The sequence below is a fragment of the Lampris incognitus genome, chromosome 1 (assembly GCF_029633865.1).
Source record: "Lampris incognitus isolate fLamInc1 chromosome 1, fLamInc1.hap2, whole genome shotgun sequence".
NCBI lineage: Eukaryota > Metazoa > Chordata > Actinopteri > Lampriformes > Lampridae > Lampris > Lampris incognitus.
Window position 1 is genome coordinate 19,696,131 of NC_079211.1, and position 26,762 is coordinate 19,722,892.

The window sequence follows — 26,762 nt, forward strand, 5'->3', positions numbered from 1 at the left end:
CAAACCAAGAAAATACAACTGCCAGTAATTACAGCATACCTTTCCAAAGTGCAATTCAACTAATGTCTCATTTCAGCTCTCACCAATCAGGACATGGTTCCCAGTAACTCAATACCCGGTTTAAAATGGAGGCTTGTTCATGTTGATCCTTACTCATTTTGAAGCTCTCCATTTGTCGTCTGAAATACACACATTAGGGAAAACCTGTGTGGATATTAAGATAAACAGTGGCTTGATTCAAAAAGGATAAACATAACCAGTTTACCATCAAAACAGCCACACACATTATCATTGAGGAATGGATCTTTTGTCTGGGGCCGTCGGTGCCCTTTATGACCGAGTGTTGCAGCAGTTCACAGGTCAGTCGGCAAGGCGTGTGTTGCTGGTCACTGAGGTGTATACAAAGCAAAGCCAGACGTCCTGGCAGAGGTTTTCTCCAAGGGGTGGTAGTACTGCTGTGACACTAGGTCTGGGGCTCTGAATACTGGTAAAAAGCTTCCTCTTCTCGTCGCTTGAAAAAAAAAAATTTGCAAAAATTTTTCAGATTGAGACAAGTGGAAGCGGTTCTTTAACATTTGCAGCACACTAAATGTGTCATTCAACATGTAGTAGCCAACTGTTAGAAATTAGGAGAGGTAGCCAGCCATGGTATCTATTGGTGGTGTACTTCCTGACTGAATTTAGTCCCCTTAATATGCCAGGGCTGAATTGAGGGCAAAAAGTATGGGATGCTATAAGATGTGCCTGAATATTAGTACAGTGATCAAATTATTAAAATCAACTGTTGTAAACTAAAAGGGTGGCATTTAATGAGATTAGGTCCATTAGAGTTGGGAAAAAAATTTGTTTATGTGTCTATGGTAGGTTGTGTATTGTGTGTCTGATACAAACATACAATGTCAATAGCTACAATATATTGGGATTACACTTACAACATAGAAAGAACAGCATTACTAAAGACAATGATTTACACTTAGTCAATGCAACTATCAAAATAGTAGAATATAAATAAATTATCAATAACCACAATCATGATTTTGGCATGATGCCATCAAAACTCATTTCCCAAAAATTTTAGTATTTCAACAATCACTTTGAACAGTTACACGTATGGGACATGTCTATAACATCGATGGTACTGAAGAAATTATCATAAATGAAATAACATTCACATTACAATTTCTATGATTCAATGTACCTATATAATCATTCATTGTAGGAATGAATATATGTGGTCTTATTCTTATTGGAGAATGGCTTCCTTTAACTCTACAAGTAACAAACTGGTTATGTAAAGTTGTTACATATTTGCAGAGAATATCACATAGGTATATTGTCTGGATAAAAAAAAAAAGCTGATAATTTCCAAATATTTAACAAAAGACCGGTTCCTGCATAGAATCATACGAAGCAGATTGAGTCTCAAAAAATAATAGATAAAAAAATCTAAATAATATTTCATGTAAATATTCAGAATAACGAAAACAGTGTTTCACAAATAGGCTTATAAAACGCAATTATAAACAACATTACAATAGGATATCTACAGTTCAGTAGGAAAATTATAGTTCAAACCACACCTTGTCAACTCAAAACAAACTGATTCATGCTACTACCCAAGCTCCATTGGGTGGCAACGGTGATACTTTTAGTGCTTTCCAGGATCAATATTCTGTCGCTCCCTTTTTCCAAATCCTGTTGCTGTGGACTGATCTATAGATACAAAAAGTGAACAAACTTAACATTTATCAAAAACCCAGAATCCTCCCTGGGTTTTCATTTGAAAATAAGACATTTAGGAACTATATAGTTACAATCATTGTAATGTCCGTAGACGCCTTGTCTTACTGACATAAGAATAATTCAAGAACGAGCCGACTTCGTAGGTTCTTAACTGTGTAGCTTTTACTAGCGTTCATCCGACATACAACCTTCATAACATGCGCGTCTCCCTTCCTGTATACGTCACACGCACCGCACGTACACCCGTGAGTAGGTCAAGCTAAACACGTGACCTTTCATTCATTACATCTCCCCCTCTAAGATGATTTTCTAACCTGTATATCACCCCCCTTTTCACAAAAAAAATAAAAAATCCCCCACAGTACACAAGTCCATACGCCTCACAAATCCAGCCGGATTGCAGGCTTGCTCACCCTGCCAGAGCGAGTAACATATGGTGTGGAAGTTGGCATTTCTGCTGCTCGGGACTCATCCGTGTTTCCATTCTCCCCTGGAGTGACATGGTCAGGATCCCTGCTGACAAAGGTGAGTGTTTTGGGTGTGGCCAACAGGTGGCGCCTGTTCCTTCTGTAATGTTCACCTTGAGCTGTCTCCACTATGTAGGATCTGGGAGTGGAGCTCTGACTGTGAACAACTGCTGGCATTGTCCATGTTTTCTGTCCATCAAGTTTGGTGAGTACTGCGTCACCCGAGTTCAGTGGGCGCAGTGTCCGCACGCCGTTCCTGCGGTTGTAGTAGAAAGCCTGCCTCGATTTGGCTGCGGCGTCAGCGGTTTTGATCAGTTCGTCTTTAGGCCAGGCCGGTTTCAGGTTATGCTGCAATGTGGGTAAGGTGGTTCTGATTCTCCTACCCATGAGCAATTCCGCTGGACTGGCTCCAGTGGAAGAAGAGGGTGTAGCTCTGTATGTCAACAGGGCGAGGAGAGGGTCTTCCTGCCTTAATATGCTTTTGGCTATCTGAACAGCCCTCTCTGCCTGTCCATTACTCTGGGGGTAGTGTGGGCTTGAAGTCACATGGATGAAATCATAATCCTCACTGAACCTCCTCATCTCTTCTGAAACTAGCTGTGGCCCATTATCACTAACTATAATTTCAGGGATACCAAAACGTGCAAATGTAGCCTTCAGCCTAGCTACAACCTGACTGCTAGTAGTTGTTGGTAGATTTAGGATCTCCAAAAACCTGGAATAATAGTCAGACACTATCAAGTAGTTTTGCTTTTTGTACTCACACAGGTCTATGCCAACTTTCTGCCATGGTCTGGATGGGAGCTCACTTGACATTAAAGGCTCTTTTCTCTGTGTGTTCTTGTGTTCTCTGCAGAATTGACATTGCTGTATCTTTGTTGTAATGTGCTCTGTCATTTTGGGCCACCACACTGACTGGCTAGCTCTCTCTCTGCACTTAACTATCCCCTGGTGCCCGTCGTGTATTCTGTCTAAGATCACCTCCCTCATCTCTGTGGGAATGACGATACGACTGCCTCTGATGACTAAACCATCTACCGCAGATAACTCCCCTCTCACCTGATAAAAGTCTCTGACTGTCTCCGGCACTTTATCGACATACTCAGGCCAGCCGTGTCTGATGAAGCCCAACACTGTCTGGAGCTGCAGATCCCCATCCGTGCTCTGTTTTATCTCCTGCATCCTTTGAGGTGTGGCAGGCACCTGGCACACGATGGCATCAATGTGCGCTGCAACATCATCATGAGAAGCACCATCTCCGTAGCGCTGCTCTGGGCCTCTGGAGAGTGCATCAGCCACAGCTAAAGTTTTGCCTGGTGCGTATTCAGCCACTGCATTGAAACGCATCAGCCTCATTAACAGTCTCTGGCACCTAATGGGCACATTATCCAAGTCTTTGCTGTTCATGAGAGGCACTAGTGGTTTATGATCGGTGACAAGTCTGAAATTGTCAAGCCCAAACAAGTACTTCTCGAACCTTTCACATGCCCAGACGCTGGCTAAGCACTCTTTCTCGATCTGTGCGCACCTTGTCTCTGCGTCACTCAGTCGTCGGGAGCAGTAGGCCACGGGCTTCCAGTGTTCCCCGTGCTGCTGGAGCAGAACGCCTCCCAGCCCGTAGCTGCTGGCATCTGCTGACACCACCGTAGCCTTAGTGACGTCATAAAAGGTGAGTACCGGGGCGGTGGCGAGTGCTGCTTTAAGGTCTTGGAATGCTGTGTTCTGTGCAGGTCCCCACAGCCACTCTGTCGTTGCTTTAAGCAGTCCATAAAGCGGCTGACCTACAGTGGACAGCTCTGGGACGTATTTTGCCAAATAGTTCACCATCCCGAGGAACCTCTTGAGTTCCGTCACGTTCTGGGGCTGAGGAAAGTTCTCTATTCCGGCCACTTTGTCCGGGTCAGGTCTGATGCCTGCCTCGTTGATGATATGACCAAGGAAGCGGACTTGTTTCTGTTTGAACTTGCATTTCGCTTGGTTCAGTTTGAGACCTGCTGTTTCAATGACCCCCAGCGCCTCTGCTAGGCGCCGGTCATGGATTTCCTCAGTCTCTCCATGTATAAGGATGTCATCCATGTACACCTCTGTGCCCTCTAGCCCGGTCAGAGTTTCCGCCATCTTTCTCTGGAAAATCTCTGGAGCACTCGTTATACCAAATGGAAGGCGGCAGAAAGCATACCTCCCAAATGGGGTGATGAAAGTGGTGAGCCCCCTGCTGTCTTCATGCAAGGGGATCTGGTAAAACCCACTTGCTGCATCCAACGTTGTGAAGAACTTTGACCCTGCGAGCCTTGGCATTATTTCCTCCATAGTGGGCAGCACGTATTTCTCACGTTTCACCGCTCGATTCAGCCTCCTGAGGTCAGCGCAGCAGCGAACCTCTTTCTTGTTCGGTTTCAGCACCGGCACCATAGCGGCGCACCGTTCTGTGGGCTGAGTCACTTTTTCAATAATGCCCTCATTTTCCATGTGCTGCAGTTCTTTCTTAACCAGTGGTACAAGTGGCAGCGGTATCCGTCTGGCTGTATGCACCGCGTATGGCTGGGCACCCTCCACCAGAGCTATTTTCACTGGGTCTGTTTTCAGCAGCCCACTTGAACCGAAAACTCCACTGACCTCATTCATCCGCTTCACTAGACCCATCTCCACTGCCTCTGGACGACTCAGCAGACAGCTGCCTCTCCCCTTGATCACATACACTGGAAAGGAGTATTGTTTCTCCTTGTAGTTGGTTGTGGCTTGAAACTGTCCTATGCAGCTGATGTTTCCACCTGGGCTTATGAAGCATGTGTCAGGAGGTCCCAGTTTTATGTTTGGCTTCAGCTTTTTAAATGTCCCTTGGTTGATAACAGTAGCGTCAGCCCCCGTGTCAATTTTAAAGGTTATTGGTACATCACTTATTGTTAAACTAACAGTCCAATCTTCCTAACTGCTCTCTTTGCCAACTTCTCCCAGAAAGTACAGCTGTTTAACCTCTTCAGTGACTTCTCTCACCGCTTTAGAGTGACATACACGCTCCCAATGTCCCTTTTTATGACACTTGTTGCACTTACTGTTCGTTGCAGGACACTTCCGCTCATCGGTGTGCTGCGTCTTGCCGCACCTCCCGCATTCATCTACTTTGTTGGTTGCAGGTCTGCTGCCACCATGACGCTGTCCGCCCTTTTTGTTTTGGCGTTCGTCCCGCCATCGGACAACATTGACGTTAGCCAGCTGGGCCTCTGGTTGGTTAGCTTGGAGGCTGAGCTGCTTTGTTATTGCCTCCGCCTGGCGCACTTGTTCAATGACTTTCACCAGAGTAAGGTCCGCTGTGAGCTGGAACTGACGGGAGAGCACTTTGTCTTTTATGCCCACTACCAGACGATCTCTGATATGTTCATCCCTCTTGTCCCCAAACTCACAGTGTTCAGACAGCTCATACAATGTCCGGATGTACATCTCCACTGTCTCTCCTGGCTGCTGGCTACGTTGATAGAAGCACGCCCTTTCATGTATGATGTTACGGCGGGTAATAAAGTAGTCGTCGAACCTTTTCAGTACGATATCATAGTCCGCTTTATCACCCTCCGCCGCGAAGTCAAACGAGCTGAATATCTTTTCAGCCTCGCTTCCCATTGCATAAATCAGCGAACTCACTTGAATCTCCCCGTGTCTTTATCCAGCTTTGTCGCGAGCCTGAAGCGCGAAAACCGTTGTTTCCACTCCGGCCATTCAACGGGGCAGTCAAACTTGAATTCACTCGGCGGATTAAACTTCGGCATGACCGCTCGTGTTCCGATACACAGACTATTCTGACACCATGTAATGTCCGTAGACGCCTTGTCTTACTGACATAAGAATAATTCAAGAACGAGCCGACTTCGTAGGTTCTTAACTGTGTAGCTTTTACTAGCGTTCATCCGACATACAACCTTCATAACATGCGCGTCTCCCTTCCTGTATACGTCACACGCACCGCACGTACACCCGTGAGTAGGTCAAGTTAAACACGTGACCTTTCATTCATTACAATCATGATTCTCAAAATGTACAATATGCTGTTTGTATCACTGCAAATAAATAAAAAGTAGCAAAGAAAATCGGATAGGACACATGTACTTGGCTAGCTGCACCATACCTGCATTCTCTGGTGGTGGTCTTGAGCTCTCCCCAGATCCTCTGGTCCCTCTAGGTTGTGGGAAAGATGACTGCCAGGGAAATCCCTAAACGGAGAGAGGGTGCAGCATTAGCCAGTATCACTTCACATTTCCATGTATCACACACAGCAATCCAATAGACCTTGAGTCTTTCCCTTATCGACCTTTCCTGAATGTAGACTGAACCTCTAAAACTCACGGAAGATGGACATGAGGGACCTTCAGCACCAAGTAAAAACACCTCAAGTTCCTGCTGACTCTTAGGAGAGTAGAGGCCCAAAAAGGGAGCTTGTTTCCTACATGGACCAGAGTCACTCCAGAGACGGCCTTAAGGGGACCCTTACCGGGATAACAGGCTGGAAGTCTCGTCCAGGAGGAGGTACTGCTGCTGCCGCTGCTGCTGCTGCTCCTGCTGCATTGGGCATCCGAGGAGGGAAGTGTATGGGCCAGCCCTCTAGGCCCTGCGGTCCCACCTGCACAAAGGGACCACAGTAGGGAGGGCTCAGCGGGCCATTCACAGAGCCTGATGTGGGGTCTGAGGTACGTCTTTCCTGCTGCTGCCCCTACGAGGGATCACAAGTACAAGCAACGTGACCCCGATCAGAGCACTGCCTATGCTCTACAGAGCGCAGTGCCCCCTGTCATGGCACAGGGCTGCTGTTGAACTTTCAACCCTAACGCCACCACCTCCCACGCAGGAATGTAAACACTCCACATGCTGTTGCCGATAGCACTAACAAACAACCTGGTTGGAGCAAGGCTCCTGCCCTGAAGATATTGATCTGGCCGATGTAAACTTGTTTCAGTCAGTGTGTAGGTACACACTTGAGTCACAAGGGGGCACTAGTCAGCAAGGTTTGCAAAAGCTTTTCCCTACTAAAGCCATTCAAAAGACTCAAAACACACTCTTCCTGAATCTTTTGTCCGTAAAACAATGTAAATAAAGGATGCACGGCCAATGGGACCACCGTGTATTAGAGGATTAACCTTGCCAATGTTTTTGTATCTGGTGGTCATACTGACCTCCCATTTCACTCAAGAGTACCAGGGTTGGCTCTAGGCTTGGATCCAGTACCTGTTTGTGGTGTTGCATCTGCAGTCTCTCCAGCTTACATCTTTCTGTGCGTTCTCTCTGACACTCATTCTGCGCCTGGTGAAGCTGAAACAAGAACAGAGGTGCCCCCCCCCCCACACACACACACACACACACCTCACATCAGAAAAAAAGTCCTGCAAAGGTTGTAAATTAATGTACACTACAGAAACCGGTGTTCACTTTTAAGCATTACGAATGGAGGAAAACAGACATGCATAGCTTACCTGGCTGGTTAAATTAGTCATCTGACCCTGTAGTCTCTCCACCTGCCGCCTCAGGTCCTCTTTTTCCTCATTCATTCGCTCCCTGTCACTCCTCTCTTTTCTGAAGTCCTCCTCAAAGATCTTCACCTGAAGTACAAAACGGAGATTGAAAATGGTAAAGTGAATGTGTGATAGCATTAGGAATGGGTATTTTTGTGCGTGTGTGATTCTTCATCTGACCTGTTCCTTTAGCACTGCTATTTGAGTGAGCAATTCCTGCTTCTTTAGGTTGCTGGTAGCATCGCCATGGTTACCCTGGCCAGGTGGCTGCTGGGAGGAGGAGGGGGAGTGCAAGTTCAGGGCCTCCTCTAAAGCCTGGCAATTAAAGAGAGAAACACAGATACACAAAATATGTCCATGTCCTATGTCTTTCTTTGATGTGCATACAGGTGCAAGCAAACACTCACCCTGTTGAGGCGCTGGATCTCCTTTTCTTGGTACTCCCTCTGTTTGCTTAAGGGCAGCAGCTGGTCTTGCAGGTAGCGAATCTTCTGCTTTAGCTCAGCAGTCTCAGAGTTCAGACACTCTTTCTCCCCCTGAAATACACACAAGCCCCAAATGCACCCAATCACTCTTTATACGGACCTTCAGCACACTTGGCGTGAAAGACAAAAAATCCATTTGTGTACTTGATATGAAGCGGAACTCATAAACTCAGCTGATCTGTGCAAGCAAAACAGGATGTTTGTGTAGTAAATGTAGTGATGCACTCCAAATCGGCGTTCTCCTGTGAGGACTTCATTGCTTCAGTCCACTATAATACTCATCAGTACAGAATGCACATACACAAAACCATTGGTGACATTTCCCTGTAAGGTTTGGCTTGTTAAGATTGTTAGGGGATTATCAGCATTTGTGTAAATGACGAAGCAGGAATTAAGAAGACAGCAAAAGAGTCTTCATCTTTGTGTCCCCAAGGGCATGGAGTGTCACCCCCAAAACTGTGGTCAGTATGCACTAGCGATGCAAATTTAAAGATTTTTTTTCTTGATAAATACTCATTCAAATGAACAAGAGTGGTTGTCAGGCTTGCCGGCTTTCCTTAAAAGAAAATATATTTACTCTGGTCATACAACATGTGTAGGAATACTTAGATGCGAGGGACATCAATACAACATAATGGCGTGCCTATTTAATATCAGGTCCATTCAGGGATTAAGGTGGAAAAAATCCTCATGATTGAAAACTTGTCAACTCAATTTTTTTTTTTATCGCAAATCATCTGGCATGTCAGAATATCAACGCAGGAGATCTTTTCATGACTGTTTCTTGGAATGTTTGTGTTACTGTCAATCTGAAATTAAAAATTTTAAAAAGCTAACTGGGCTTGGTCTTTTGCTACACAACAGATAATGTAAGTTTGTACGAAAGACTGTTACACATAGTAATACGCCTACAAGTGGAAGGAAAGATACTCCACTAAATAGACAAGTTTACTGGTGATAAATTTCCATGTCAAATGGCAACCACTACTTTATATTAATCAATTTTATTAGATTATTTTATAACAGATTATAAATGCGTGTATTTTTTTTTAAAAAAGGAGGCATGGTGGCTTATTGATGTTGTCTCACAGCAAGATGGTCCTGGGTTTGATTCTAGTCCATCCGTGTGGAATGTGCATGTGCTCCATGTGTTGGCGTGGGTTTCAATGAGTCCGAAGACATGCATGTTTAGTAACTGATTATGGGTATGACTGTGTGTTGGCCCTGCAATGGACTGGTGTCCTGTCCAGGGTGTGGCCCTGTCCTCAGCCTTATCCCTACTGGGATAGGCTCCTGCCCTCTGTGACCCTGTATTGCATTCAACAGGTATTGGATAATGAATGGAGTTTGAAGAATATGTGATTCATGATTGTTTGAAAAATTATAAGTACGCTACTTTCAATCAATCAATCAGTCAATCAATAAATCAATCAAGTTGTATTTTATATAGCGCTTTTCTAGCTGCAAAAGCCACTCAAAGCGCTTTACAATTAATTCACACACACACACACACACACACACACACACACACACACACACACACACACACATTTATTTCAGATCCCCATTAATCAGTGCCTCAGCAGTGACTATTCTTCCTGGGATCTAGGAGTACAATAGTTAATTTACAAGTCAACAAGCAAAAACATAATAACATATATCAATATAACAGCAATAACCAGAAACATCACACAAAACTAAACTTATCACACAGCTTTGAGCACTACATGAAATATCCATCATACCCAATTAGACAAAAACAATTCCCGTAAATGAGGAAAAAAAAGATTAATTAAAATAATTAAGATAAAGCAGACATAACTCATAACAGAACACAGTAAACAGACATTAAAAAATAACCGAATCTAAAAAAATCTCTTTCTGTATTACATATTCTCTCAGCCTCTTCTTGAATCCAACTCTGCTGGCAACTGAAACCAAATGTTGTGAAAGTCTATTCCAGTAGGTACTTGCCCTGTCCTGTACATTACAGTCTTTTTTAAGGCATCAGTTCTGGGTTTAGGCAAGGTGAAATGACCCCTTCCGGCATGTCTAGTGCCATAGTCGTCACCATCACCAGTAAGCAACAGCTGAGAGGAGAGGCAAGCAGGTTTGCGTAGTGTATACATTTTTTTCATAAACAGTATCAGGCTACAAGCTAATCTCTCATTGACTCTCATCCATGACAATTCTTTATGCATTCTTTCAACACCGTTTCTAATCGGGCAATGCAGAGTGAGTCTCGCAGCTCTATTTTGGGTAAACTGGATTTGATTTAATTCTTGTTTAGATGCATTTGACCAGACTGCTGGGCAGTAGTCAAGATGTGACAAGACTAGGGATTGTATGACTTGCTTAGTAATTGTGTTAGTTAGAAAGTAGGCACTCCTTCTAATGATTGAAATACTTCTGCTCATTTCTGCTACAATATTATTAAAGTGAGTAGGCCAAGAGAGTGTTTCATCTATTGTGACCCCCGACAATCTGGCCTCCTTAACTTGTTCAATATCAGCACCTTGCAAAGAAATACACAGTCTGTGTTCCTTTCTTTGAGATGCTTTGAGCAAATAACAAGACATTTCATTTGGGATATATTCAGTTTCAGCTTATTTTCAGTGACCCAATTAGAAATCTGCATTAACTCATCTTGAAGTAGACTGCTCAAGCCTATGGCACTCTTTGCAGAAGCACATATTGTAGTGTCATTTATTCATCATCAGCCACTGCTCCGGGGTCAGGTCACGGTGGCAGCAAACTAAGTAGGGCACTCCAGACGCCCCTCTCCCCAGCAACGCCCATATTGTAGTGTCGTCTGCGTAAATTGCTGTGTGAGCATTTTTTTTTTTAATTTTGGCACAAGGCTACTGTTATAGCCTTGTGCAGTCAGCATATTAAAAATGTCACTCGGCCTTAGTTCACCAGCTAATTTTCGGGGTGAGTTTGTATTTAGTCATAAGACATATTGATTTAAATCAGACGCAACTCTAACAGACTTGCGATGTGTTGTGTGGTCACAACTGTGAAAAGCATCTCCTTTCCCCATAACAAGAGGAACCCGTTCACACAAAAGCAACAAGTCTAACAGATAATAAATGCATGATCCTCCACTGAACACTAATTGATAAGAACAGTTGTAATCTGTAAACTGGTGTAATTTATTGTAAATATTCCACATTTCTGAGTTGCAAGCTGACAATTCCATAATTCCTTGACTTTAACATTTACTTTGGAAATTCAGTGAGGGGTTTTCCCCTCCTTCAAATGCTAACTCTAACTCACACTGGAGGAGGCACAATACTCAAGGACAAAACTTTTAGATTAGCTTCAGGGTAGTAAATCACAATAAATCCTTTGGTTAACTCAGGAATAAATGGACAGCTAGCTATGCTGACTGTGATGGTTTTTCCACCCAACCCTTCAAAAAATATTTTTGCAGATTTACATCAACCTCAGGAGCTGCCTCCAAAGGGCCAAAAACAGAGGAGACAGAAAACTTCGATCCTTGCTCACCGCGGATAAACCATTTTCTTGTTTACTTACATGAAATAATGAACACCAACCATGTGAATTGGCTGACACATACAAATGCATAGAAAAAGAAATATCAAATTCCAAATAAACATTTGCTCAAGCTACATTTACTTGGCAAAATAAAGGAACCAAACAAGTTAAAGCTGTATATGTTAAATTCAAAAATAGTGTGTCTACATCTTCAAGGATGATGCTAAAACAGTCTGTTCACAGTTACCAGGCTAGGACCCCCTGTTCAATAAGAATATGGTATGATTTATGTATGTTGCTTCTTAATGAACTTGGTTAATACAAACCCATTTGTATACAGGGATATGATCGATCATTGGCAGGTTGTGCAGGTCTGCCTACCTTCAGAGAGGGCAAAGGCAATTCAAATATTGCCAGGCTTATTTAAAACTTTGAGACCCAAAATCTTGTACAGTTTTGTGTTAAAGATGGAAGTCAGATCAGTACAGACCATAGAAATCATATTAAAGCCAAGAAGCAGTGACCAAATTGGTTTCTATTGGTGTGCAATGAAGCTGATTTTTTTTTTAGCTCAATTCAAGATGGCAGTTGGTCATTTCTTGGTAACGTAGGTAGGATTCTGGGAGAACATTTGCTCCTGCGGGAGTAAAAACAGGACTAGAAGCTTAACAATGAGATTTATTTCAGCCTTAATGGTGCAGCTTCACTGTGTGAATCATACTGCCTTTCAAGTTGAGAGTCCTCAGTGGCTGAATTGCTAGTTCCTCAAGCAATCTGGTCACCAGTTGTGTGTTTTTGTGTTGCAAGTACACAAGAAAGAAAAATAAAGACTCAGTTTATATTTTTTGGATTTCCCCCCCCCTTTTCTCCCAAACTGTATCCAGCCAATTACCCCACTCTTCTGAGCCGTCCCAGTCACTGCTCTACCCCCTCTGCTGATCCAGGAAGGGCTGCAGACTACCACATGCCTCCTCCGGTACATGTGGAGTAGCCAGCCGCTTCTTTTCACCTGACGGTGAGGAGTTTCACCAGGCGGAAGTAGCACGTGGGAGGATCACGCTATTCCCCCCAGTTCCCCCTCCCCCCGAACAGGCGACCCGACCGACCAGAGGGGGCGTTAGTGCAGCGACCAGGACACATACCCACATCCGGCTTCCCACCTGCAGACATAGCCAATTGCGTCTGTAGGACACCCAACCAAGCCGGCGGTAACATGGGGATTCGAACCGGCAATCCCCATGTTGGTAGGCAATGGAATAGACTGGTACGCTACCCGGACGCCTCAGATTATATTTTATCAATTTTCCATTCAACCTTTTTAAGCAGCAGATTAAATTAGTTTAACACCAGATGCCAATGTTGCTAATGCTAAGGCCACCACAAATAGGAGAAAGCTAATAATTATCCTTTATTAGAAATTTTTGCACTGTCAATTTCAAGCAAGCAGTGCCACTTCAGGTACTACTGATCAATGATGTAAACTTTTTAAGAGGAAAACATGAAGACAAATGGGGCACAACTACGCTCATACAGTAACATTAGATAAAGCAGACCTATACATTAAATTTGGAGGACATGAAATTCACTCAAACACTGTTCCTCCTCCATGCGAGGTATTATGGATAATGTGACTTTTAAGAAACATTTAAAGAAATTTTAATTTTAAGAAAAATTTCTACGCACTATGCCTGGCAGCCCTGTGATGGCCTGGCGGCCCTGTGATGGCATCTCTCTGCCTGCCGCCCAAAGACTGCTGGGATAGGCTCCAGCATCCCCGCGACCCCGAGAGCAGGATAAGGGGTTTGGATAATGGATGGAATGGATGGATGAAAAAATCTGATTATCTTAATTTTAGATGCTGAAAGGACACCAGAAACATTCACACGGGACTTTTACTATATGGGGACATCCTGTCACCCACTGCACACCACCATAATGAAGCAGGGGAGTATGTTTAGTGGCAGGCTGCTGTCACAGAGCTGCTCATCGGACAGACTTAGGAGATCCTTTATCCCCAGAGCCATTAAGCGCTTCAACCCTTCCCAATCGGGCAGGGGGGAAGTTGAGTACCGGGCCTGATGCTCTGCACTCTGTCTCTGTTTTGGTTGTATTTCACAGGCTATTTTAGCCCCGCTTACTATGCACTTCAAATCACTTTATTTGATGTCATTGTGCACTGTGGAAATATTTATCTACTGCATCAACAATGCCCATATGTACAGGACCTTGTAGCTCAAGTATTTAGAATACTAGTATGTTCATGTATAGTTCATGTATGCAGGTGACTGGTGTGACAGAGGAAGATGCAGAAGACAGGAAGAAATGGAAACTGATGATGCGCTGTGGCAACCCCTAACGGGAGCAGCTGAAAGTAGTAGTAGTAGTATGTTCATGTATAGTGCACTTACTCTATACAGGCTAATTTTTAATGTGTGTACCACTAAATTTTATTGTGTGTATTTAATTGTGTGTTGTATTAAGCTACTGGATGCCTAAATTTCCTTTGGGATCAATGAAGTATCAATCAATCTGTCAGTAATTTGTAATTCTTGTAGAGTTCAATGGTAATTTTTAGCCCGTGCAACTCTGCCATGTCTGTAATTTGACAAGTAAAAATTCTAGCGTGAAACACCTGCAACAATTTTATGAAGACAAGAGGTCCTCTGACACTACTAAGCCCCTGTAAACTGAAATCTCGGTAACTGACTGTAATTTGAATTTTGTCATGCTATTTCTGTCTAAAATGAATGCAGTGGGTTCAGTGAAATTGATACAGGAACATTCTGAATGTCTTATCAGCGCAAACCTCACATCCAACTGCTACACCTCAACATGAGGAATACGATATGCAGAAGGGGCAAGATCAAATTGATAAACAGAGAGATAACATGATGGATTCGACATATCCAAGTATTGGTTAAGATACGTACTTCTATCTTTCTATCCATATACAGTCTTATCAACAAACATCAGGCTTCGAAGTCTGAAATCAATTGTCCCGAACGTTCACACTACGTAGGCTAAAATTTTTATTATTGTTTTGTTTACAAAATCAGGATTATTCACTGCTTTATGCAGGAATATTTTTTCACCCTGGATCATCCCAAAAAAAGTCATTAATTTGGCACAGTCTAATGTATGCCATTCATTTTAAACCCTGAACTATTGCTTAACATTCACCTAGGCATTGGTAAATGTAACCGAATTGCTAACTTATCTTTATCCCCTGCAAATGTACTACAAAAAAAACCCAAAAAAAACCCAGGTCTATAATTCAGTTAGATAAGGTCCCCACATAATCTAAATCCTGTGTGAATAGGACTGTAGATTATAATGGCGGGCTATGGAAAAACACTTCTTTTGGCAAATTTTTGTCGCCCCCTGTAGGTTGAAATGCCGGTTGGCCTCAAAACCGAGTGAAACGTTGATCCCTGGTACAGACACACCCGTTTAAGATAGCTGAGATCTATTTAAAGCTACATTGAAGTGAATAAGTCAGTGCTTGCAAATCTTAATGTCTAAATATTCAGATAATAAAACTCAATGTTTGAGTGACATGGGCAAGTTTGTTTTTTTTTTTTCCCCAGCATTTTCACTTTATTGACAGTGATAGTAGAGAGACAGGGAAGGCAGGAGAGAGAGGGGATGACATGCGGCAAAGGGCCTCGGCCGGATTTGAACCCAGGCTGCTGTGTTAAGGACTCAGCCTTATGTGGTATGCACTCTTACCAGGTGAGCCAATGGGGTGCCCCCATGAACAAGTTTTTACAATTTACACTAAAAACAAATAAGTCTCAAAATTCGAAGTGAACAAGAGACAAAGTCTGGAACTTTTTGGATGGCTGAGTCTTATGATGACTTGACTTAGAGAACTGGTTCATTTTAATGTAGTGTATTGCGGAAATAAAATGAACCAGGGAAAAAAAACAACTTCTCAAATCCCAATAAATGTGAAAACTACTTTGTATATCCACAAGGTCAGTCAATCATTCACCAACAGTCCAACAGATCCAGCACGTCTCTGGCTCTACCATCCAATCTCTGTGAGAGCGAGCCACATATATAACATGATTTTGTTTCTTAGGGTGGATTTTCTCCTACTCACTCTAGCAATGTGACACAAGCACCAAGTCAGCATTAGTTCTGACTGTACTGTTTTACTGGCTCAACTAGTCAGACATGATTCAACCATACAACACTTTTTTTTCCGTAGTTTGGCATAGTTTTGAATGTTTGGATGTGACTCACTCAGAATCCACCTGAGCACTCTCAGGCCATGAGGACTGACTGACTAATAGGAGTGATAATTAGCCTCGCACTCTTACCTGAACATTCTCAATCTTCGACTTGGCCAGCAGCAGCTTCTTGTCATAATCTCGCTGCCTCTGCTCTCTTTCTGCCTCAAGCTCTAGCACAGTCTTCTGGGAATCCGCCAGTCGCTGCCTCAGGTCTGTGATCTGCAGGGGCATTTAAGCTATTTACTTAAAGACAGTCATCGCTATGTCCAGCAATCAAACTGGCTGGTACCAACAGGCTGACATCTAGTGTTGAAATGTGAGCATGAATAATAATAATACAGCTTTAAAATGCTATACACAAAATGCATACAGTTTAAAATAATAAATAAATAGCTTGAAGCACCAAACAAATGCATTAGCACTCACAGCTCCGTGTTTGTGTAATATCTAAACAAAATTTAATGACGCAAACGGATACAGTGAATGCTCTGCGGGTTAAACCCATGGCTGCATAGTGTCTCCATCTGAACAAAGTGTGTGTGTGTGTAAGTTCATGAATGTGTGTAGGTGTGTAAGTCTAAATGTGTGCATATGTGTGTGTTTGCTGGCCTCTGACTGCACCACAGCAGGAAGTCACCGGGTAGCAGAGAGGTGAGGGGAATTCTTGCTTAAGTGTGACAAGCTTTGTGGTAAGCGAGCTCATTGTGTACCATTGCAAGACTGCATCATTTCCACTGGACAAATACGCACAGCTGTGCCATTGCCAATTCACATATCAAAAAACAATAGAATGAGGCTTGTGTTACTTTAGTCATCTCAATTTGCAAGACTGTTGCCTGAAAATATCCACCTTCAACATTATTTAAGGAAATAAAAATCATGTCCTTCTTCTATTTGAGTCTAAAATGAAGTTATTGCATTTAAACAAATGGTATGATTAGCAGTTTGACAATGACACCGTTATTGACATCAAACTATTTTCTTTTTAATTTCCTGATTGTGTAGTGCCAAGCCCTGCTGTCCTATATTACAGCTCTCATTAACCCCTCTGATTGGGATAAACGAAGAAACTGTTGATAGAAACTTGAAACAATATTCAACATATATATTGTGCAATTTGTTAAAACGGTGATTACTTGCAACAGTAATGGCAGTGGTTCATTATCTGCACAGAAAAATAAGGCTTGACCATTAAAAGCAATATTTAACGCGATGGCAGTTGCCAACCAGGTGCCCTCAGAGTATGCAGTGTTTTGTTCCAACAAGAGGAATTTATTTGAATTCACAAACAAGTGACTCCCTCTCTGGTTAAGGAAGTTCTCATTAGTGAAATCAGCAGGTGTAGAAGTTGGTTGGAGCAGTAAAACCTGTATACTCTTGGGCCTCAACTATACTTGCTCAGGAACCACCATTTTAATGAGTAAGTCGCAGAGTCACTGAGGTTAAATAGAACAATGGAAATCATTGAAAGAATATGTTTCACTTTGAATCCATGGGAACCGATACAGAACGGCCTATCAAGGGCATATTTATGACAAATTCTAAAAACATTTGAAGGGGATAACTGGTGATTTGTACCTTACAGGGTCAGAACATATCACTCTTATACCTGTAGATTTATGAACAGTGACATTTTCTGTCAGAACTTAGTATTATATGTGATCAGAGCCATACCACTTTGAAAAAAGCAGAAGTCATTAATGTTCAGAATGCATATTACAATTACCTTTGGAGGATATCCAAGAAAGTTGAATCAGTTCATCTGGACACTATTTAGAAACGTGTCCAGATGAACTGATTCAACTTTCTTGGATTTCTTTACCTGGATTATTGAGCATGCACCAAGACACTTTGGAGGATATAGTCTGAGCATACGTCACATTTGAACAATATACACTTCAAAGTTTAGGGTGTTTTAAAATGTGAGAAAAAAATTGGTTTGTCTCAACAATTGACATCGTTTTTCAGCAAATAAGCAAAGTCATCCCACACCCTTCTAACCAGACGTCCTTACAGTACCTTCTGTTCGAACTGTGACTTCATGGAGTTCCACTGAATGTCCCACTGCTTGTTCACCTCTAGTACCTATGAGAGACAACAGAAAGTGAAAAAGATGACTTATCATATAGGAAATAAACTTCATACAGACTTTCCCCTATGGTAAGAGGGACCAGGCATGCATTAAAAAAATAAAAATAAAAAGAGACTCACATCCTTTCTCTGCTTCTCCAGTAGCTTGATCTTCTTTTCATACACCTCCAGGTCACAAGGCTTTGTCGGAGTTTTTTCTGCAGCTTTCCCACTCTGGGGGTGGGGGTACATAGCATTTTTAGTTCACAAACGGTGGAGAAGCTTAAGTCATCGCTGCATACAAAAGTAGTAAATTTTCTAAAAATAGCTGCAAATATCAGTTGGTTTTAAAACGAATATATGTTCAAATAAGCAAGTAAACCCCTCAGTTTTATCAATATATAAGAAACTCAAACATTCATGAGCACAATCCGCAAACTTTTAATGCATGTCTGAAAAATAATCCAAGGTGCATTTAAAAGTAAATAAATAAAAAATACAAATATGGAGGCACAAAATCAGGGGTGATTCACTTACCTTCTGCGGTGTGGTGACCTCCATCTTGGATCTTACGCCGGGAGACTCCTCTTTCACAGGCTCCTCTTTACCCTCTGTATTTTCAGTGTCAGCTGGAATAGCTGGTGCAACAACTGCTGCTGCCGCTGTCCCTCCTGTTACCAGTTCCTTCAGTTTCTGATTCTCCTGTCTGGATAAAAGAAGGAAAAATGAGTGAGTAAGACCAAAACCCCTTATTATATCTTGAGGCGATCTTGCAATTGGTGCACTGCCAGGGGTTCCTCTGGTAAGACCCTTCGAAACCCATGGAAAACAATATCAGTAAAAAGATGCATTAGAGCACTAAAACACCAAAAGTGAAAGTATGGCCAACTATCAACATCCTTGGTCAAGCAAAACAAATTGTGATTTCTTTTTTAGCATTAATGCATGATGTGATTCATGATACATGCTAGGGTTATTAAAAAAAAAGATACATATACATCATAAAATAAGAAAAAAATATTTTAATATTGAGAACCTGATTTTTTGTTGTTGTTGTTGATTTGAGATTTGTTGAGGAGAACCATGTCCAACTCAAACAATATCTTACTGGGTGAGTTAACGTCATTACTATGAACTCACATTCCAGGTTTTGTTTTTGTTTTTAACTTTGTTAGCATTAAAAGTTTTTTCCTGGCATAAGAATGCTACATGAGATCAAACTTTAAAATGAGAAAAAAAAAATCACCTCAGCTGTTCCAAGTCTCTATTCCTGAATTGATGATCCTCTTCCATTTTCTTACGAAGCTCATTGTTTTCCTGCCTGAGCTGCTCACAAAGTGTCTATGAAAAAAAATTGCAACATAACTTCATTTGGTTTTTGTTATGGTATGACAGTGTCAGCACTCCTTTTTAATCTATTAACATATATGTCTGATGACTCAAAAGTAGAAGTAGACTTCTCAAAAGATTTTATTACAACAAACAATCCAAGTTCTAATTATATTTCATAGTACAATCTTTAAAATAAATACGAAGAAGTAATTTCTCCAAAAACCTGGCATTCAATGGTTCTCTTAGAACACTTAATTTTCTCAAAGTTTGTGTTAGTGATATGATATTTTGTGATATTTTTTCTGATGTACAATGTTATGTGGGTCTTTTACAGGGGAAATTTTTTTTTCTACAAGTCATGGAGGAAAAAATCCGTTTCAGTAACATATCATTTGGTCTACCTGACTGAACTGGGGCCTGTTTCCCCATCCCTTACCGTTTCCCCACCAGCCTATCAGAACATTTCATAGCATATGACAGTATGTGGAAAAATGACGGGAATATTACCATTGACAATTGCACTGGGAATCAGAAAGTCATCAAATTGCTAATAATAATAAAAAAAGTTCCTTTAAATAACAACGCTTGATATGTAGGCCAGGCGAGTAAATATAAAAGCCGATTAAGATTGCTCGCTATTTAATGCATATGAAGCCGATACTTCCAAGGTGGGCAGAGCCTTTAGCTGTTCTAGGTTTTATATGACAGCTTTCTCCAGTTTTTGGTTACAGTTATGTGCTCAAGTTTATGTGCAACCTGGCCTGCTTTTTTCCCTCTACAAAATGATCTTATATAACAGCTATAAAGAATATTTTTGTGTGAGATACAAAAACAAAGCTGACTTCTCTAACAGTGAAGAAAGTACCTTGTGTGCAGAATTCCAAACACTGCATTTAGCTGGATGCAATCTACACCACACCGGTGTACTGAAGTTGCATCACAAAAGTCAAATTTAAATAAAAGTGAACATTCTACAGCAGTTGTTTTCAACCTGGTCCTCGGGGACTCAAAGTACTCATGGTTTTGTACTCTGGCAAGTAGTTAAAGGTAGAACAAGTAGGATTGCCCTAAAAATCAATGTACAGACTCATACAAAAATAAGCCCTCTCAATCATCACTTATGACCCACTAGACGTGTGTGGCGGTGTCCGTATCTGCAGAGACCCTGTCCTCTGCCTGTATTTTCTTATTTTGCTGTGTACAGGACATTTCTGGGCATTAATGTTTGGGCAGTGGGACTCTAAAAACATAGCAACCAAGTGCCAGACCAAGATCATAAGCACACATCCAAGAGGACGCTACAACAATGGCAGACACAGCGCCGAAAAGACACGACTTTAATGAGGCAAAACACCAAGCGGACAAAGCTCGTTCCAAAACGAGAGAATATCTAAGATTGTCTATCAGCCGCTTGCGAGCACTGAAGGCGAAGATGGGAATGAAGAGCGACGTGGAGTTGGCCTGTACACTGGGATGTGTTTTGGCAACTGTGGTCAGGGGGCGTGTGCTTCTGGTGTCGCTGAGCTGGGGAGGAGGGGCCAACTTTGTATGTTGTGTTTACAAACTGCAACCGACAAATTCTACTTGTTCTACCTTTAACTACATTCACCTGAAGCACTACTGTGGGACCCCCCCCAAGGATTTGTTTGAAAATCACTGGTCTTCAAAAGACACATGGATCCTCACCTTTTAGTAATTTCATAAGATGTGCTGTATACTAAATACACTGCAGACTAAAGTGAAATTCAGAGGATTTATAGAGCTCTGTATGTGATTATTTAAAACTAGTATAACCAAAATGACAAAACTACTACCTATGCACTTATATCTCTTTTTTGACTGCCATCTGTGTCAGTTCACCTGTAGGAGAGAGGTCCTCTGCTCATTCTTCTGAACCTTTGAGGAAAGATGGTGGAACTCAACAGCCATGCGGCCAAGGTGGGCCAACAGCTGGTTTGGATTGGACTCCTCTGCAAAAATGCTGAAGGAACTCTCCAATCTCTGTAGCTGGCTAGCTAGCTCCATGTTTTCCTGTGGCAGGACAGGAATTACTCCCGTTCTTGCCATTGCTCCTGCCTGGAGTCACAGACACATTTGCAAAGGCAGTCCAAATGACTCGATGGGGGAAGGTAATCATTACAAAATACAAATTAATGCTGTTTCACAGGACAAAGGAATATTCATACAAGTAGTCATCTTCTCATTGTCTCCCCGTTATTTCTATTAATAAGGGTAGTACATTTGTCCAGTTGGTCCTGTTAAAAACTAGTTAGGCCTGTTAGACCAGACAAAAGACCAAAAAGTCAATGTTAATGACAGGAGCTGCAGCTGACTGCTCCGCTCTGGTTTGTGAATAATTTTAGAACATGTGATTGTCTTGTCAATCTCATGACAAGAGGTTAAATTCCACATGTGCCTGAAATATTTTGTGAAAGACTGACCTACTAAGGCATTCACTGGGATGTTATGTGTGTGAATCAGTGGCATAATTCTAGTCAGTGATAATCCTGGACTTTCCCTCAGCTGACTCAGGCTGGAGCTCCCACTATTGAGTTTGTGGGTGAGTCCAGGCTGGAGCTCCCAGTATTGAGTTTGTGGGTGAGTCATTGTACCAAGGATAAGTTCCCGATATAGAAGAAATGACAGTGGAGAGGAGCAGCTGAGTTCAGCTTAAAAAGTTTCCTGCTACTATTTTTTTCCAGTGTTACTTAAAACAGCATGCTTATTTATGCTTAGTCATAGTTTATCTAATAGATCATGATATTAAAAACGTGCGCTGAAGTAACAACAAACCATTAAAAAAAAATCACAAAATGCAAAAAAAACAACATCTGTTTAGAAAATAATAGCGTTCAGAAAGCTGAGTAAAATAGTCAGAAGTAATCAACCTTATCATGCCAGATGAAGTCTGGTACTTACAGTTTGGGAATCTGGAGTCTTTTCTTCTACATTCACCACCTCATATTCAGACAAAGCCTCCTAAAAAGACCAAAGGATTAAGTAACTGCACAGAAAGTTGAGAAACACATTACATTCAAATAGAATGGAAAAAGGAAGACTCTCATTCCAAACAACGCTCTGCATTCAAAAAAATGCTTCAATAAGCCCAAAGAAGTAAAAGTAACCACCTTTGTTTAGAAAAGACTGTCCAGACACCATTTTTGAGAGCCTCGTGCCTGATAATATTAATGATTCTACAATAATATTAATGAGTCTATAGTCCTCAAACTTTCATCTTACGGAAACCCCCTGCCACCACCAAAAATATACATATATATCCAGTAGAGTTATTAGTTACCTAACGCAAACCTTCAGTTTAAGTATGTGTTACTTACATTGGGCTTCTCAGGATGGAGAGCATTCCCCAAAGGGCATGGCTGTTCCTCCCTTTGGTCAGTACTGGGATGCCCATGTGGTTTACCTTGAAGAGAAAATGACCATAATAAACACAAGCCCAAAGTTTCAGTCATGCAAAACAACCGATTGCTAACATTGTCTACTACTACTACTTTCGGCTATTCCGTATTAAATATCTATTACCAGCGAGTTTGTAAGACATACTCTGTTTCTCAGTTTGAGCAGGCCCCCCAACACACAGACTGGTGGCAAAGCTTGAGGACTTGAGGGCCTCGTTGTCTCTAACCAGCTCCTCTACCCTCTGACGGAGCCTTGATGCCTCTGACTGAGACTCCTCTAGTAGGTCACCTACAAATAAAATCAGCACAAGATGAGTTCAGAGACCTAGATCTCTGCCAAACCCAGAATTTATTCCAGGTAATGTAGCACAAGATATTTGTAGGGTAACCAAACAAACCAAAGGCTAAATGTCAAGAAGAACTGTGCAATGTAAGCAGGCGTTTCATAACACAAGTAAGTCATTAAACAGAAATTGCCAAGGCAGATTTACCGGAACTTATCTACGTTGCACCTGAAATGCCTTTGGTGACTCATCCATTGGGTAATCAGAGCCATACATTCAATAACATGTACCAGCAGTACATTTAATAACATTAGACTCATTGGTATGCAAGCATTACAGTAGACCACCAATTAACAAAATCAGGTTTCACTGCATTCCTCCGTTTATGCCACGAGACAATATTGGCCTTACTACTGTATGAGCAATTTCATTGGTTTGCACAGATATTACAAAATAATTCCCAAGTTTTGAGATGTGGTGGGCACTGGAGGTTCAAAATCAACATCAATGATTTAATTAGAGCTGCTACAAACGATAAGTTAAACTCATTTCCTGTACCGAGGTGAATTTATGACTGATCTAAAAAATAAAGAAGGATAAAGAAATAGGGAATAAGAGGAAGAAAGAAACTGAATATCCCAACACAAGTTCAACGCTGATAATTCTAATTTCTGTTAAAATACGCAAATGTTAAGACACATAGCAGGACACCTGGCTTTCAATGTAAGAGAACAGCTTACATTAGCTCCGTCTCCACTGTCATGGAGTAACCAAGCAGTTTTTGGCACCTACCTAAGCTCTTTAGTCCCTTCATCCTCTCCCTCAATATACTGTTCTCCTCCAGTAGCTGTCGGTAGCTGCTTCCACCTCCAGCCTCTTCTCTGGCCTTGGCCTCAATCCCGCCTGGATCGTAGATGCGGTATGGGCCTTTCCCTTCCATTGCCACCGCTTCACTTACTAGACATGATGCTCTGAACTAAGCAGACGAAAACAATTTTAAATTCATTGCAATGTACAAGATAATGGAAACTAATCAGCAACACTTTATGGGAAAACAAACAAATGACCAAACGCAAATATATTTGTTCTTTACAGAAAATAAACACAGCTCTGAAAGGAGAAGCGATAAACATAGAACACATGTTACATAATATGTATATTATCAGTTCTCATCCTTTCTATTTACAATGCAAAGTGACACATTAGAATGTCACCATCAAAGGGACTTCTACAAAATGCCATTCATGGAAGCCATTTAAATGTGCACAATCATGTTGTAAGAAATTAGAGATAGGAGATATGTCAACATTCACAGTCAGTCTTCATGCATCGTAAGGCAATATGTTCAACAGAGGCACATTACTATGAGGTGAAATCACTACCTTCAGGTTCTCACATTTAAAACGCCATATAAATTAGTGAAGTACCGCTATAACAACCACTGAAAAATAAAACAACTGTATCTCGTGGTGAAGACAGCTGAAATATCATGCACCCATTCAATCCTATGTAAAGTGTTACTGTACCCCCTTGGAGTCTTTTCGACCTCTTTTTCTCTCTTCGTTCATAACTCAAAGAGCGGCAGACCTAATGTATCCACTCCAGCAAAGATATGGACCGTTAGTGATGGTAATAATGACAAGCCAGTTGGCAAAAAAAAAGAAAAGTTAAAAGCAACCAAACATACCTCTCTCTTTTTAATGAGTCGGGTTCAAGGCAATAGCGAAACAACCGACACGCTAGTGTCAGCTCGCATCAGCTGACAATAGTGAGCTTACGTTAACATGTATGTTGATTCAACTGAACTGCTGTGTTGATATCCGAGGAAGAAACGAGCCTACTGTAAAGGGAAAAAACTCAATGGCATGGGGAGTCTGCAGTCAAACGGCCATCCAGCTAGCGAGCTGACCAATGTCAGACACAATACAAGCTAGCGGGCGTTAGCTACGTTGACTGGTAAATGACTACTGGTACTAGTTTTCGTTGTTGTCATGCAAATAGCTAGCGACAACGTTAGCTAGCGGTTGGCTAGCGTTAGATGATCGCGGGGGATTCGCCGACAAATTAAATCCTACACTTATTTTAGCAACAAGCAACACGTTAGTTCGGCGGCGTAATAAGAGACAAAAGCAAAGAATAAAAGTGGTGTCTTTTGTTTTAGCTACCTCTCAGATTGAGTGGCCTCTCATCTCTTTCTCAGACATCTATTGCGGAAGTGGTCTGTGCTGTAACCTGGGAAATTCCACCTTTGGTGGAAATAGCGCTCGTATTTAAAGTTTATTTGGATAAAGAGGATATTTTATTTTTTATGATAAAAACAAGGATAGAGAATTTTTTAATTTCTGTTTTATGGTAGATTTTATATTCACAAATGCAGATGGTCAAGTAAAAAAAACATTTTTCAGTTCAAGATGGAACTTATTTTGAATCTGCGAAACGTTAAAAACAAAAAGCCACTAAGACTTTGAAAAATATACGATGCCTTGAATATATGTGTTTAATTCTTTTTTCCATTGTCCACTTCTATATTGTTTATAATTTTTTTTATTGTTATTATTATTTATATGTTTATGTTCTCTTTGTAATGTTCTGAATTGGATTTAAATAAAGTTTTGTTAAAGCAAAAAAAGGGCACACATTAACTGACAGCTCAGAGGGCCAATGGGCGCGGAGCTAGACAAGAGTGGGTCTCCAACAGCAACAGCGGGGCTAGCCAAAAGAAAATCGTTTGACCACCATGAATGTTCAAAGGGTAAGGGGCCAACGGAAGAATGAGGGATTACTTAAAAATGACAAAAATTGGATTTGTCAACCACGAAAAATTATTCTCTGATCATTTGGTTTCACGTTCCCAATGAGTCAAGCCTATTTATTGAGAGGATTTTGTTGTTGTTGTCTACTTCGAAATAAAGTAGACTACATACAGAAAGGCGCACCAAAGAACTAATTTTTACTGAAAATTTGTTCAATCAAATATTTTGTCTTGAGTTTCCTTTCGCATCACAAAGACCACAAATTTGTTTAAAATGCTTTTAAATATTTTGAAAATCTTTTTTTTCAGCATCTTTGTAATATATAACATCTATATAATATATAACTCACCGTATAACTCAGTTTTGGCCAACTTGTCACAATAATGACATCTTGTGGATACTACTAAATAAAAATGAAAAAAACCTTTCTATAAACTTAAATGATCATAAACTTGCTTGATTGCTTTGCTATGCTGACGTTAAGCCACTGAAAACTGACAATGCTAAAAACATCTTATTGAGTTCAGTATGGATCCCTATAGCTCCAAGAACCTTGGCTATCGCCATATCATCGCCATATCATCTCCTACATTGCTGATTAGTGTACTGTCTGAGATGCTCACACTGGCAGACTATTTAAAACAAATAACCTTTGATAGTTTATATTAGTAGCATACTCGTTTCTAATGTGTTGTGTATTTCAGCTTTCCAGGAGCATAATTTGAGTAGCAAGCCTGGCACTAATTGAAACAAAGAACACTACCTCACCCCCAATTCTCAAGATTTATTTCTGCGTTCAAAAGCACAGCATCCATTGTTGAGTTGTTGCTGTTGTTGACTATCAAAACACTTGATTCGCACTTTCAGTAATCAGCAAACTATACAGTGATCACATTCAACAAAATCTCCTGATGGTATTTGAAAATGGCAGATGTTGGCAAACGTGCTATGTACCCACTATACTTTCTTTCGTCATCC

The 26,762-nt window shown here is 41.4% G+C and overlaps 1 protein-coding gene across 6 annotated transcripts; it reads right to left on the reverse strand.

Annotated features, from left to right (window-relative positions):
• Positions 1-227: 227 nt before the first annotated feature.
• tnip1 (TNFAIP3 interacting protein 1) lies at positions 228-25,251 on the reverse strand. 6 transcript variants are annotated; one of them, XR_008810346.1, is made up of 19 exons: positions 24,558-24,597; positions 23,824-24,007; positions 22,893-23,036; positions 22,667-22,752; positions 22,251-22,310; positions 21,192-21,407; positions 19,246-19,340; positions 18,537-18,705; positions 18,141-18,233; positions 17,949-18,014; positions 16,017-16,148; positions 8,113-8,241; positions 7,886-8,020; positions 7,667-7,792; positions 7,422-7,505; positions 6,691-6,909; positions 6,328-6,412; positions 1,581-1,713; positions 385-511 (listed from the first exon to the last, which is right to left on the reverse strand). XR_008810346.1 is itself a non-coding variant. In XM_056281204.1 (18 exons), the coding sequence occupies exons 2-18, from the start codon at positions 23,969-23,971 to the stop codon at positions 387-389; spliced, it is 2,112 nt and encodes a 703-aa protein (XP_056137179.1). In that variant the 5' UTR covers positions 23,972-24,007; positions 25,197-25,251; the 3' UTR covers positions 228-386. The 6 variants fall into 6 exon arrangements, 5 of the variants coding, with proteins under 5 accessions (XP_056137179.1, XP_056137187.1, XP_056137197.1 ...); XM_056281204.1 differs by lacking the exons at positions 1,581-1,713; positions 24,558-24,597 and adding an exon at positions 25,197-25,251 and having other exon boundaries at positions 228-511; XM_056281212.1 differs by lacking the exons at positions 1,581-1,713; positions 24,558-24,597 and adding an exon at positions 24,719-25,221 and having other exon boundaries at positions 228-511.
• Between the last annotated feature and the right edge of the window lie 1,511 nt (positions 25,252-26,762).